Source organism: Urtica dioica, chromosome 12 (assembly GCF_054948205.1).
Source record: "Urtica dioica subsp. dioica isolate 48M chromosome 12, U.dioica_male_clone48M_v1_H2, whole genome shotgun sequence".
Classification (NCBI taxonomy): Eukaryota; Viridiplantae; Streptophyta; class Magnoliopsida; order Rosales; family Urticaceae; genus Urtica; species Urtica dioica.
The window spans coordinates 15,039,238-15,053,095 of record NC_142767.1 but is presented as its reverse complement, the minus strand read 5'-3'; the positions used below and the strand labels follow the sequence as shown (position 1 = coordinate 15,053,095).

General features: G+C 35.7%; 3 protein-coding genes across 6 annotated transcripts; 1 reads left to right on the top strand and 2 right to left on the bottom strand.

Annotated features, from left to right (window-relative positions):
* The first annotated feature begins 471 nt into the window (after positions 1-471).
* Positions 472-5,071, top strand: DAR2 (DA1-related protein 2). Its single transcript, XM_089602537.1, has 12 exons — positions 472-618; positions 957-1,078; positions 1,159-1,246; positions 1,353-1,518; positions 2,116-2,236; positions 2,349-2,432; positions 2,528-2,647; positions 3,054-3,266; positions 3,356-3,418; positions 3,516-3,631; positions 4,441-4,499; positions 4,595-5,071. Exons 1-12 carry the CDS (start codon positions 573-575, stop codon positions 4,930-4,932), a joined length of 1,536 nt encoding a protein of 511 aa, XP_089458663.1. The 5' UTR covers positions 472-572; the 3' UTR covers positions 4,933-5,071.
* Positions 5,072-5,662: 591 nt separating this feature from the next.
* On the bottom strand, positions 5,663-9,351 carry LOC149379457 (uncharacterized). Of its 4 annotated transcripts, none has more exons than XM_089602540.1 (8): positions 8,996-9,351; positions 8,569-8,745; positions 8,334-8,483; positions 8,146-8,247; positions 7,974-8,044; positions 7,776-7,843; positions 7,048-7,125; positions 5,995-6,123 (listed from the first exon to the last, which is right to left on the bottom strand). In XM_089602540.1, the coding sequence occupies exons 1-7, from the start codon at positions 9,164-9,166 to the stop codon at positions 7,091-7,093; spliced, it is 774 nt and encodes a 257-aa protein (XP_089458666.1). In that variant the 5' UTR covers positions 9,167-9,351; the 3' UTR covers positions 5,995-6,123; positions 7,048-7,090. The 4 variants fall into 4 exon arrangements, 3 of the variants coding, with proteins under 3 accessions (XP_089458664.1, XP_089458666.1, XP_089458665.1); XR_016294113.1 differs by having other exon boundaries at positions 6,027-6,123; positions 7,003-7,125; XM_089602538.1 differs by lacking the exon at positions 7,048-7,125 and having other exon boundaries at positions 5,663-6,123; positions 8,996-9,346.
* A 1,995-nt stretch (positions 9,352-11,346) lies between these two features.
* Positions 11,347-13,858, bottom strand: LOC149379456 (BEL1-like homeodomain protein 9). The gene is made up of 4 exons (XM_089603644.1): positions 13,472-13,858; positions 12,178-12,506; positions 11,867-11,927; positions 11,347-11,759 (listed from the first exon to the last, which is right to left on the bottom strand). The coding sequence occupies exons 1-4, from the start codon at positions 13,787-13,789 to the stop codon at positions 11,439-11,441; spliced, it is 1,029 nt and encodes a 342-aa protein (XP_089459770.1). The 5' UTR covers positions 13,790-13,858; the 3' UTR covers positions 11,347-11,438.

The window sequence follows — 13,858 nt, the reverse complement described above, 5'->3', positions numbered from 1 at the left end:
TTTGGCAATATGAAAAAGGAGAAAAACTCTTCTTTTTTTTTTTCTTGGCATATAAATTTCTTGCTCACAAGATTATTCCTTGTCAACTAATTTCTCTATATTATCATTATTGAGAATCGAACACCACCGTTCTTTATAATACTTGATTGATTCTGTCTTCTTTTTTTTTTTTTTGGTTATAATGTCTTTCAATGCCATCTTTCCCTCTCATCTTTTTTTATCTTTCCAAGCCAAGAATCTCTTGCCTTTCCCTCTCACATATTCCCTTCTTTCTCCACCAACAACAAGTTTCTCATCCTTTCTTTTCGAGATCATAAAACAATACCAACTATTCTTATTCCTCTTATTTTTTTAGTATTATAATAAAATTTGTGACGATGGGTAATGAGTTGTTAGTCGAATCCTTAATCCTTTATTTTGAAGCCGTTGCTTATTTCTGTCTCTCTCTCTCTCTCTCTCTCTCTCTCTCTCTCTCTCTCCCTCTCTGTATTCTTCTCCTGGTCTGTCGTTTTCGGTTCTGTTCGAATTCCGGCTACAGAGCCTTTTATATATACTTGTAGCTTGCTTCTTCAATGGCTCCTTCAGATATCAACCATCTCTCTAATCCTTGCACTTATGGTAAACACTTCTTTTGATTCTCTTTTTCTACTGCAAACTTGTCCCAAAATAGCTTTTTTTATTTACTTTGGTATAGATGACAAGTCCAACATTTCTTCATTATGCTAATTAAGAAACTGTTAAAACACTACTGATCATCCAATATTCCTCACATGTCAATAATAGAAGAGATCTTGTATAATGAAATATCCTTGTCATTGGTTTGTGTCAATGGAATAAAGTTTGGAAATACATTTTTTTTTTAAGAGTGGTAGATATTTTATTTGGTAGAGAAGTATTGGATACTTGGATTTTTGAAGTTCATATTTGTCTGGGCTCCGTTTCTTCAAAATAAGCAGAGAGGAAATCGCAGTTTATGAAATGGGTGAGTAAGATTTTCAAAGGCGGTTCGGGTGGAAGACGAGTCGGAGGACCAAATAGCGACGAAAACATGCTTTGGCGCGGGCCCCCTCGATCCTTGGTTTGTTTAATATACACATTAAAACTTTTATTCCATATTTAAAAAAAAATATATTTAAATCTTAAAGATTTTTTCTTTAGGACGATCGGCCTAGAGCTCATAAGGAAAAGGCCGAGCTAGATCACGCGATCAACCTCTCTTTAACCGAAGATTTGAGGAGGCCGAGTGGTATGGTATTTCTTCGATCACACTCTCGTTCTCGTGACATTTAATTATTTTTCTTTTAGTAACAAATGAAGATCATCTATTTAACAAATTTTTTAAAAAATTTCAGGACCGCGGTGGCGGAGAGACCATGATGAAGAGCTAGCAAGAGCTCTTCACGACTCATGGAATGCACCTTTCCGTTCCTCGCCGCGCCACAAACCGCACAATCCTCATCCTCCCAACTTTCCGCAAATTCCTCCACCTCCTCACCACCAATACTCTTGGGATCAAAAGTAATCATTCTTTTTAAAAAAAAAAATTCTTATCACCTTTTTTTAGTTTTTGAATAAAAAAACTTAAAACAATGTTTTAGATTTTTTTTTCAAATATTTAGCGATATAAACCACAAAAACATAAGCATTTGCATTTTAGCCAACGTTTTATAAATTTTTCGTAAATAACTATAAATATTTCGTAAATAGCCAAAAATATGACATAATCAATGTTATTTACACATATTTACTATGAATTTACTCTGCGTAAATAGATTTACGTGACTATTTATCAAAAATTAACAAAACGTTGGTTATTTAGAAATTTCAAACGTTTTATATGGCTAGATAGCCACTAGACCCTTTTTTTTTTTTTTTTTTTGCAAATTGCTTTCCCGGTGACTCGAACTCATCTACTCATTTGGGGGTGCTTTATCAATTGAGCTAGCCCCTCTTGTCAAACACTGTTTTAGAGATTAGCTTCTAAAATGAGACATGTTTCGAGCAATTTTCTTAGTCTTAATGGTTCTCATATTCTCTCAATTTTCCTCTCTTTTTTTTTCTCGAAATGTTTGGGTAGCAGTTTTAAATTTGTAACTTAAAAATCAAATTTGGCAGAATGTGTGGCGGCTGCAAACGTGAAATACGGTACGGGAATTATCTAGGATGCATGGGAACTTACTTTCATCCCCCGTGCTTTCGCTGCCATGCTTGCAACCAACCAATAACCGAAAACGAGGTATACTTAAATCATGAAAATATACAAAAACACAAATTAAATTAATTCTCTTATTTCCGACATATAACCTACCTCATGATTTTGATAAATTTTTTTTTCTCTATGATTCAAGTTTTCGTTGTCAGGGCGGGATCCGTATCACAAGGTTTGTTTCAAAGAGCTCGCTCACCCCAAATGCGACGTCTGTCATCAATTCGTAAGTTAATTTTTTTTTTCCTCTTTTGGAACATTACATTGTGCGGTTAGTAAAAAAAAAATTGACGGATGAATGATCGACGAAACAAAATTCAGATCCCGACGAACCGAGCAGGGTTGATCGAGTACAGATGTCACCCATTTTGGCTACAAAAGTACTGCCCTTCCCACGAACACGACACAACATCTCGTTGTTGCAGCTGCGAGCGCTTAGAGGTAACGCTACTACTAAGGCCTTATTTTAAAGAAACCGTTTCGAATAGTCTAATGGCTGCTCTTAATTAAAATTATAGACTAAGCATTCAAATATTAAAAAGTATAGCATAATTTATGTCTAGGTCTCTCATAGTATGACACATGCTCTTGTTCTTACTTTAAACTATTTTCTTAGTTATTAGATAGTTGGACTAGAATTTTAACGCAGAATGTCTAAGCGGGCCACATTAAGTGTCCCTGAACTTTTGAAAAAATAGATATTTGTCTCTTTCACTTCGAGCACGTTTCATTTTTGGTTATTAAAAAAAAAAAAAAAGCGTTGTCAAATCACTAGCGTAACGAGACTGAATCAGAATGAGAGAAGTCGCGAATATGAATGTGATATTTGCGTGGTTCGTTGGTGAAGTCGTGGGACGCGAGATATGTTTCGTTGGGAGACGGGCGGAGCTTATGCTTCGAGTGCATGGAATCGGCGATCATGGACACGGGCGATTGCCAGCCGCTTTACCACGCCATCAGAGACTTTTACGAGGGAATGTACATGAAGATAGACCAGCAGATTCCTATGCTTCTTGTCGAAAGACAAGCCCTCAACGAGGCCATTGTCGGGGAGAAGAGCGTAAGTTATGTTTCATCTCATGCTGCGATTATACACGAGATTTACTTCTTTTCTTTTCTTTTCTTTTTTTTTTTCTTTCTTTTTTTCAGGGAATCCATCACATGCCTGAGACTAGGGGTCTTTGCCTTTCCGAAGAGCAGACTGTTACCAGTGTATGTTTCTTTCGTGTGTGTGTGTGTGTGTGTGTTTTTTTTTTTTTTTTTTTTTTTTTTTTGGTATGTTAATTTCATGTATTAATAAAATGATCAGATTTTGAGAAGGCCTAAATTTGGGGGAAACCAACTAATGGGAATGAGAACTCAGCCTCAAAAGCTGACGAGAAAATGTGAAGTCACAGCTATTCTTGTTCTCTTCGGTCTTCCAAGGTGAGTTCTAATGCAGTTTTTTTTTATTCTCTACATATATGAAAACTCAAGTTTTATCGTACAGTCAACATTTGGTAAATTTTAAGTACATAGCTATGAGATTTTATCAACAAAGACAAAAATACATTAATAGTTGTAAATATTCGTGAATAATTATAAATAACCATCAGACTCTAAAGGTATAAATAGAATGCTAAAAATGTTCAAACAATGTCACATCAACATAATGACTATTTACTTAAAATTTACAAAAAAAAAAATGTCTATTTTACAAATTTTCAAATTTTAGTGGTTTAGTCACTCAATTAATTGCTCATTTATTCCGTGTAGACATGTTGATTAATTATATGAGGAGATAGGGAAGAACACTTGTACAAGTGATTATACGCTTGAAAAATTATAATAAATAAACAAATAAATAAGAACGATGCCATTCTTAATAAAGCTTGCAGCAAATATAAGAACGACCAGGACGAACTAGCATATGGAGGTTTAAAAAATGGAAAAATTATATGGAATAGTCCTAGCAAAATATACAAAATTTCAAGTTTCCAGCAAAATAGTTAATATTATGCTGTAAAAAAAATTGACATTGAATTTTTTTTAATTATATAGTTAAAAAAACTTATTGAACTTTGGTATACTTGCACGTTTTGACCATTTAACTTGATTATTAGTTTCAATCGATTATGACTATAAATTTATAACCCCCTAAAAAAAAAAATAGTGCAGGCTAAATTATAAATGTTGTTTTAACAATTTCTCACTCTAACAACGGATTAAAAAAAATGTTTCAATTGTCTCTGCAGATTATTGACAGGTGCTATTCTTGCCCATGAATTAATGCACGGCTGGCTACGCCTTAAAGGTAACATATGCGGCTAAACCATATAAATAATTTAAATATTTTTTTTACAGGTTGAACATTATTCTAAAATAAAATAATACTATGTATATCCATAGGGTTTCGTAACCTTAACCCCGAAGTAGAGGAAGGTATCTGCCAAGTGCTTTCTCAGATGTGGCTTGAGTCCGAAGTAATGCCCAGCTCAAGAAACGTGCCTTCTGCCTCCACCTCAGCAGCACTGCCCTCGTCTTCTTCTGCCACGTCATCATCCTCGAAGAAAGGCGGGAAATCTAACGTGGAGAACAAGTTAGGGGAGTTTTTCATGCACCAGATTGCGCACGATTCTTCCCCGGCCTATGGCGGAGGCTTTAGATCGGCCATCGCGGCTGTCAATAAGTACGGCCTACGCCGCACTCTCGATCACATCCGTCTCACCGGAAGTTTCCCCTTGTAATGGTCATTCCTGTTTGTTTTTTTTGTTTTTTTTTTTTAAATAATATAACCCCTCAAATTCCTCTCATGGGGTGCTAAAAAAAAAGAGTTTCTTCAACCTAATAAATAAAGTTGCATATTCTATTATGTCATTTAATTGAGCTGGGTTTCTTTCTTTGTTTTTTTTTTTCCTTCTTTTGTGTACAAGAAGTTAGGAATGTTATCTTGAGGCCTAAATCCAGCTAGTTATTTAGTAATATACTCCAAGATTATGAAACTTCTTGTACAAGTTACACTACAATGTATCACAGTATTACAAATGCTATCAATATATAGCATTAACGATTTAGTAGTTAAACTTTTAACTTTAAAATTTTACAATTTTCGTCCTTACAGTTCTGATTTTTCTAATTTCTTCCATAAACTTTTAAGGGTATTTAGACGGGGGTATATAGGAAAATTTTGTGCTAAAAACCTCACATTATGAACATAACAATGTTGTATTTGTTTTCATAAATTTATAAGTTCTTTTCATCGACATTATTTTCCAGATTTTCATAGATACATAAAATAAAAATTACAAAATTAAATTTTTTTTAAGCCGCCTTTTAATAAAATTACTCCAAGAAAATTAAATCGAGTCTCAGCGCTTAAACATTAGTAGCGTAAAGTAGCATGGAGATACTGGTTAACTTCTGAACTGGTTAATAAATGTGGAGCAAGCAACCTCGCAGGTAGAAAACAACGAGGCAAAAAACCAAAATATAAATTTAAAATTAATTATCAATGCTAAGCAAGTAAACAAAATTGTGGAGCTATTGTGCGTAACATGCGACTCTGTAAAATATAGGGTCCCAATAATCTATACAATGGGGAAAATGAAACCTCAGCGCCGTATCATCATATGTGAAAACCAAAAAAAAAAAAAGATGTTTTGTGTCAGTTACAAAATAGTGAAGGCTTTGTTTCTACTACGAGTCGGCCGAAAGATCTGCCAAAAGCAGCTTGAGGGTCTCGTAGGTCATAAAACAAATGCCGACGCCAGGCACAACCTTGTAGTACTCGGGCAGGATTCCTCTGTAGAGGCCGCGCATGCCTTCGGTGCGGAATATGTGCTTAAATGTTCCGAAAAGGCTAGTCGTGTACACTCTCGCTCGCCCTCCCGCTCCCTCCAACTGCTTTCGCCTTCTCACCAGATCTAACGGAAATGTTGCTACAAGCACAGTAAACGAAAATCAGAAATCATGTTCGGCACTTTGTTGCTACGTAGACATAGGGTAACAATGAAAAATAGACGATCGCCAAAACACACACGCACACAGAGCTAGAAAAAGTAAATCCAAAGAGTGAATTGCAAAAGCCATGCAGCGAAACCACGGTTATTTTGAATCATAACTGCCGGTGAAGGAGAAGGAAAGTGAGCCTTGGGTTGTGTAAACATGGAATGCCAGAATATAGTCTTAAGAGCCACCAGTGATAGCCATCTTTCCTTCAGAATGAGGTTCCGATTTGGAACCACGGAAAATGAGAGGGAAAGTGGACAGAAGGAAAAACAAGCTAAACTAAAAATTATATGTTTTGTTTGGAAGTCATGGAAAATAAGATAAACAGAAGAGGGGGAAGTGAAAAAAATAGACTTAATCGCAGACCCCAAACGTAGAAACTTTGGTGGATTTCATTTTCCACCAAATTTTCCATGAAAAATGGAATATTTTTGTGAGATATATATATATTTTCCCTCCTATTTACCTTTTCCCTTCTATTTTCCTTCCATCCAAACAACAAAAGGAAAATAGGAGGGATTCCATTTTGCTTTCCCTCCTATCTACCGGATTTCAAACAGAGCCTAATGTCATGTTTCCTCCAGCAAAACTTCTGTCAGAAAAGGTTTATTTTTTATTTTTAATATACTAAATCTGAAATCTATTTTCAATATGGAGAACTGAAATAATGTACTCGATTAGAAATAGATTTTTCATCGCTTTCAGTTCTTTTAAATCCTCTAAATGTAAGCTATGACCCTAATCCATATGAGATGTACATCAATAAACACACTCCCCGATGCACTGGCGAGCATTAGAGTATCCAATACCTATAAACCCATTGAAAAGGGAAGAAGACCGAGTGAGAAGCAAACCACAGAGGACACCTCCCACAATTGAAAATTGAGTAACATAAGTTCACCCGAGAGTAGCCCACCCAATTTCGGAACCCACTGCAACGCTTGGGGAGACATGTCATTGAGTAAAGATTTGAAAGACGAAGTCCTTATATAAGATTAAACTTTGACAAAATTACCCAGGGGAAAGAAAATTCTTTATCAGCTTTCCTTACTAAATTTCAAAAATACCAGACATTAAAAACCCATTCAGTCTGGTCCCTGGTTCTAGGGGGTCAACCCGATAAGATAACCGGTGCAGAGCCTGCACCACAGCTTGTTTCTGCATCAAAAGCATTATGACAGCCACTTCTATTAATTTCTATTGCAGAAATTATTGTCTCTAGCTACAAACTATAACTAGTTTAACCAAAGAACGACTGACTGGCAACTGTGTTGGGTGCACTGGCTTGAGGCTATCTATCTAGTTAGTGAAAATTAAATCATAAAAGGTCATCGACAAACAATTCACATCGTGGAAAACAAGAAAATGAGGGGTTAAGTAACTACCACGCAGGAAAATTACCAACAAACAACAATGATGTTTCACAGAAACACCAAGCCTGAGATAAAGAAGAAAATAATGGCAACTCCAATTATAAATTAAAAAAAGAACATAGTTGGAAGGAATGCACAATCGTGCAAGATAAGAGGGGAAAAAAGAAAAGGTTTTATACATTCGAAGAAGTAGGCTGACGATCACTCACCTGTTGAAGATGCAATACCAGAAAGACTTCCACAAGCCAGACTCACTAGGATAGGAGAATCATGAGGCCTGGAATAAAAAGCCAAAAAATGAAATAATTACGAAAATATTAGACTATTAGTATAGAACAAAAAAACGAATTAATTGACAATAAGGTAGTGTCAATCTGATATTAACACTGTAGAGATGCTAAGGTCACCTTTGCAGCTTCCATTGAGATCGTAGAGTCTCGTATACTGAAAAGCTGATAGCTATATTTGGCCCGACACCCTGCATTAGAATAAAGCAGACCAGCATTAAGATGAATACTATAACAATGATGAAAATTAATAGAACTTGGCATAAACAAAGTTGGATATAAAAGACCATACCAGCAGGGTCGCCCCGAGCCCTTTATAGAGTCCTAAAATCCCCTCATCCCGGGTAATAGTCTTCATGGCATGCGATATACCCCGATAATACATAACATTCGTCTGCAAATTCGAATACAATTTTGAATTTTAGAACAACAAATTAATCAAGTATAGAAAGAAAAGGCGACATGAAACAATAACCGAACCTGAGCTGCGAGGCGCGTTCTAACAAGATCCAAAGGGTACGTGGCCGAGGCCGCTGTTATTCCCGCCAAGCCACCACCGACAAAATGCACACCGAGGTTCGTGGTCATGTTGTTCCTGTGATTTCCCAGCGCCGGAATCATCACTAGCAACTGCACCAAAAAAAGGTCGAGGAAATCAGACTCGAACGTTTGGATATCCTTAATTTGAATAATAGAATGGCATAGTGACTAACACCTTTTTGTAGTGTTCATAAGCGTAAAAGTTGACAGAAGAATAAGGTAGCCGGTGAGCGATCGTAACCAAATTCCCTTTCCAAAAAGCCCTAAACCCTTCTTCGCCAATGATCCGTGAAGCCTCGTTCCAGATGCTCGCTTTTCTCAATGTGGCGATATCTGAGTGCATGCCTTGCACCTGAGACAGCACAAACACAGGACAAAACACACACAATCAACAACCACACACACGCACACATATATAAACAAGTATATACATAGCTCATGAAGCTATAAAAACAATCAATACATGACTCAAGAAGTATCGAGCCCTACCAAGAAAAAAAAAAAAAAAATCTTACGAACTCTGTGATTAACCTACGGCGAATTCGTTCATTCAATTAATTTCATATTTAACAGAAGAACAGAAGCGAAGAACAGTTGAGGACCTGGAAGAGAATGGTGAGCCTGGCAAGAGGAGCCGTACAGGTCTTGCTAAGAGCTCCGGCGACACCTCCGGCGACGAGCTGGGAAAGAGTCCCAATCTGAGACTGCTGGATCACCTGCGGCTTCGACGCCGCCAGGTTTCGGACTCCATGGACTCTCGCTTCCGTCTGCATAACTACCGGAAACCCGCTCTATAAAGTCCACACTTTCTCACTCTGGAGCTATCAAATCTTTTAAACCCTAATTAATCGATTATTTTAATCTCAAAACCCTAGAAATCTCAGTCTCGTCTTCTCTCTTTCTTCTTCAACGCTTTCCTTTTTTGTTTTAGTACTTTGCTTAATTCGAACGCGGAGAGGTATTCCCTTAAACGGCGTCGTGCTTGCTAGTGTGATTTTAAAAGTCGTATTCTAGAGCCGACCGTAGGTGACCAAAGGATTTTGATATCGAATATTCTACTTTTATTTTAGCATGTTTAGATTATTCGTAATACTGATGCCAGCTTGACAGCAAAAAAAATATTACTGATGCCAACTGTCAGCTGTGGTGTTTAATCGGGTGATGCTGAAAGTCGGTTAAGGCATTGACCGTTCTGATAGTGCCACGTGGAAATCACGTGGAATAAATCTCCTCTTTTGAGTGACACACCAACCAATCTTTCGCGCCAACGCCGCTGTTGTTTGCTCTTTGCTGTAAGTGAAAACTACAGAAACTAGAAAATGACACGTGACATAGTTACGCAGTGGGATTAGGAATTGCCGCCAGCGGAGAAATTTGAAAAAATAAAAAGAAAATAACACATTTATATCATGTGTTTTAGTGAAATGTCGAGTTTAATCTTCGGTTTTTAAAAATGTCGAGTTCATACTCTCTGTTTAACTAAAATGACGAAATTATACCCTCTGTTTAACTAAAATGACAAAATTATATCCTAAAATGAATAACAGCGTCACAAATCTCCCTTTCATTGATATTAACTCTTATATAAGAAAAACCAAATCAAATATAAATTAGTGCCCTAACTTCCAAATTCTCAAATTTGAAATAAAAATAGCCTTAAATTGAAATTAAATAATAAAATGCATACCTCCTAAGAAATGACTTCATTCCGTGTTCGAATTGTAACTCTAAATCCTGGATTCTCTGTTCGAATATGCAATTTTGATGACTATCAACTATCGATGTTTACCTCTTTGCATCTTTATGTGTTCTTCACGACTAAGAGATTGTTGTTTATTTTTTAGTTTTTAAATAAATTACATATATGGCGCAAATGAATAAAGATAATTGGTGTTTATATATAAATATTATAGTCAACGTCAATGAAAAGTCAATAAAAAGAATATTTGTGACACTGTTGTCTATTTCATGGTATAATTTCGTCATTTTAGTTAAACAGATGGTATAATTTCGTCATTTTAGTTAAACAGAGGGTATGACCTCGACATTTTTGAAAACCGAGGGTTAAACTCGACATTTCACTAAAACACATAGTATAAATGTGTTATTTTCCCAAAAATAGATCCAAGAGACAAATTTATATAAATACGTCCATGTCCATTAATGATATTGCTTGTGATATGATGTGCCTTCACAAGGTTTTGAATATCACAAAAAAAGCACGATTTCCGCAAGAGATTCTCAATACTGCACGTCCACGGAATATTCTGCAAATGTCTTCACTTTTTACAAATTTAACAAATATTGCAAAATATTATGCAATTATTTTAAATAATTATCACAAATACTGCAATTATTTTAGCAAATACCATAGATACAACAATTATTTTAACAAATACCACACATTCATATTAATTTATTTGTTTATGTAATTTCTCGCCGTATACATTCGTCAAATATCACCGTATATCATGGCGATAAAATGTAAACCAATCAAATTGAATACGCGGTATGATAACGATAAACAGTATTTCAAACCTTAGACACTTGCAATTGCACCATGGATGAGAGATAGAGTAAAAATTGTATTTTATAGTATAAAGAAAATCTGACAAAACAATTGACATGTGATCCACATATCTAGTATCTCTCAAGTCTTCCTCTCTCATACATATGTACTCCCTTCTTAGAGCAACTACAACAAACGTTACTCATACTTATATGAAATTTAAGTGAAGACAACCTAAGTTGCTATTGAATTGTAGGTAATTTAGAGCTCCATAATTATTTGGGCAGTGATGATCATATATGAAAACAATGCTCACCAATATTTTACATATAAATAAATATAAAGTAAAATAAATGAAATACATTAAGGATCATCAAAATAATGTTTTTCACATTAGATTAACATAATAAAATATTTCGTAAAAAATCATAATAATAACGGAAAAGTACGACGTTCTTAACATTAAAGTACATTTATAAAATAAATAAATAAAAAAAGGTACACGTCCATATTTGCTTCCACCACATTTTTGCATCTCAAAACCAGTTTTTGAAAGCTGCTTCCTCGCTTGAGACAAAATCAAAGGTTTGTGTGATGGGCTTGGAGAAGACCAGTGAAGGCCCAAGCCCAATACTGGGCTGCAGATCCAATGCCAAAGCGGTACGATTGACCGGGGAGTCTCCATCAATATGTACGCCGTTATTATTCTTCACATGCCACTTATTTCTAGATCGTTTATTTGTACTTGCTGATTCACGAAGGGCGTGAGAATGACTCTTGTGTACTTCAAGATCGTGCATTTCTTCAACCATTGGCTTCCAAAGTCGCACTCTCGAATTGATGAACCAATTTGTGACCTGACCCAAATAGACGAGTTATTACAAGGAAACAAATTGAAACTATGCACTAGAAATTCATTGTAGAGCTCAAAGTTCAAATTACAAATATAAAACAATGCGTTCACCTGATTCTTGGATAGACCCGTCCGCTGAGCAAGCAATTGCTTTTCCAAGTCGCTTGGATAACTACTCGAAACAAAACCGCAAAAAAAAAAAAAAAAACATGTTTTACGCTTCATTTTAGCTATAGAAAGATACACATTCTATTCCGTTCACACCAAAAAAATAATATCGGAAATTCTGTTCTGCTACTGTTTCCATTCCTCCGTTCTAATTAGTCTTGAAAACTCCGGTAAGGGCGTAGTAATGGAATTCAAATGTCCATGTTTAGCCAAATTAGCGAATATAATTATTAGAATGAAATGAAATAACTTACGGGTGCAAAAAGTGGTCGAAGAGCCATTTCTTCAACACGGCCACGGCGTGTTCGGGGAGGCCTCTATTAGAGGTACGAAGAGCACTAGACAAGTAGTTCAGAGTCGTCGGGTCGTGAATATGATCATCATTTTTAATAGTTCCCCATAAAGCCCTCGAGGTTTCGCCGAAACGGCTTAGAATCACGTTTTTCAAGCAACCAAAGTTGACCAAAATGGCCCTAATGGCGTGACATATGAACGGTGCTGAATTGGCTACCCCAGCAACGGCTTCAAAAGATGACACAACTGATTGTATTTGTTGGCAATACAATTTACATCTTTTGTTAACCTGCCCATATATGACGGCACGGCTATTAATTAACCACAATGAAAAATATAAAGCTACGGAATAGAATAGCGCACGTACACTTGTACTTGTACAGTACAAGTACAAGTGCAAGTACGACTGACTTCTATGTATATCTATGGACATTGAAAAGCAATATACTAATATATATATACATGTATATACTGTTATATATTATCACCAATTATAAAAATATACTTTGAGACCCAAAACATATTGTTAGTTTGTAGTTTTTTTTTTTTTTTGGTTTTATAAAACTATAATTTGACCAAAAACATATAATTCGAAGCTAGGTTTTAATATTATCAAATATATGTGTTTTGTTGTTATTTATTATTATCATATGAGAATATAGTACTTTATGAGAAGATAAATATATATATACACATTATAAATAAAAATAATTAATTTTAAAGGATATATATAAAAAAAACTATTTTTTTAAGTATATAAATAAAAATAACTATGCAATAGTGTGTGAAGTGTGAACTGAGAGTCCGAGACCATAATTATTATAGCCAAAGAAACAGTGAGCAAAAAAAAAAAAAAAATGAACAGTACAATGACAAGACAATTCATCTTTAAGTTTTCTTTGGTGCAGTGGGATACTGAATCAGATCAGATATTGACATGACAATCTCATCATCATTTTCGTCTCAGCACAAACAAACAATAGACCTTTTTTCTTGAACAACAAAATCTTATTTTTTTTCTTTTTTTTTTTTTACAAGTATTTGTATTCCTTTCTCTCTCTCTCTCTCTTAATGAACACCCATTCAAAACAAAACCAGGCAAAACGAAGAACAATTTTATCATCAACACGGAAAACCTAATCCCATATATAATCACTATATTAATGGATAAATAGATAGAACCGGTTAAGATATCTTAATTAATCTCAATCCTAAAAAAAAAACAATATGTAATATAAAAAAACATATACGTACCTCCTCAAGCATAAGAACAAGCCTGGAGTTGTTTTTAAAGCCGTAAGCGTAAAGGAGGCGATCGAACCTCTGATCTACGGCGGGGATGAGTGGGGCGATCGGAACCCTAAGACCGGACCCAAAAATGTCGTCTAGAAGCTGCTGAGCTGGCTTTAGAAAGCTCGAGTGTTTCAGGATCGCGGCGTAGCCTGTGAACGGTCCCAGAGGACACGTGCTTGACACCCCGTAGTTTGCTTCCCAAGGTACTCCGTTTCCGAGGGTCGAAACGGTGTCGTCTGGCACTGGCAGTGCATGGAAAAGTTGGAAGCTCTCAGCCATAGTACCACCTGAGTTGAGGATGTGTTATGAGAGAGACAGCAGAGAGTACAGAAGAAATAGGAGGTTGTG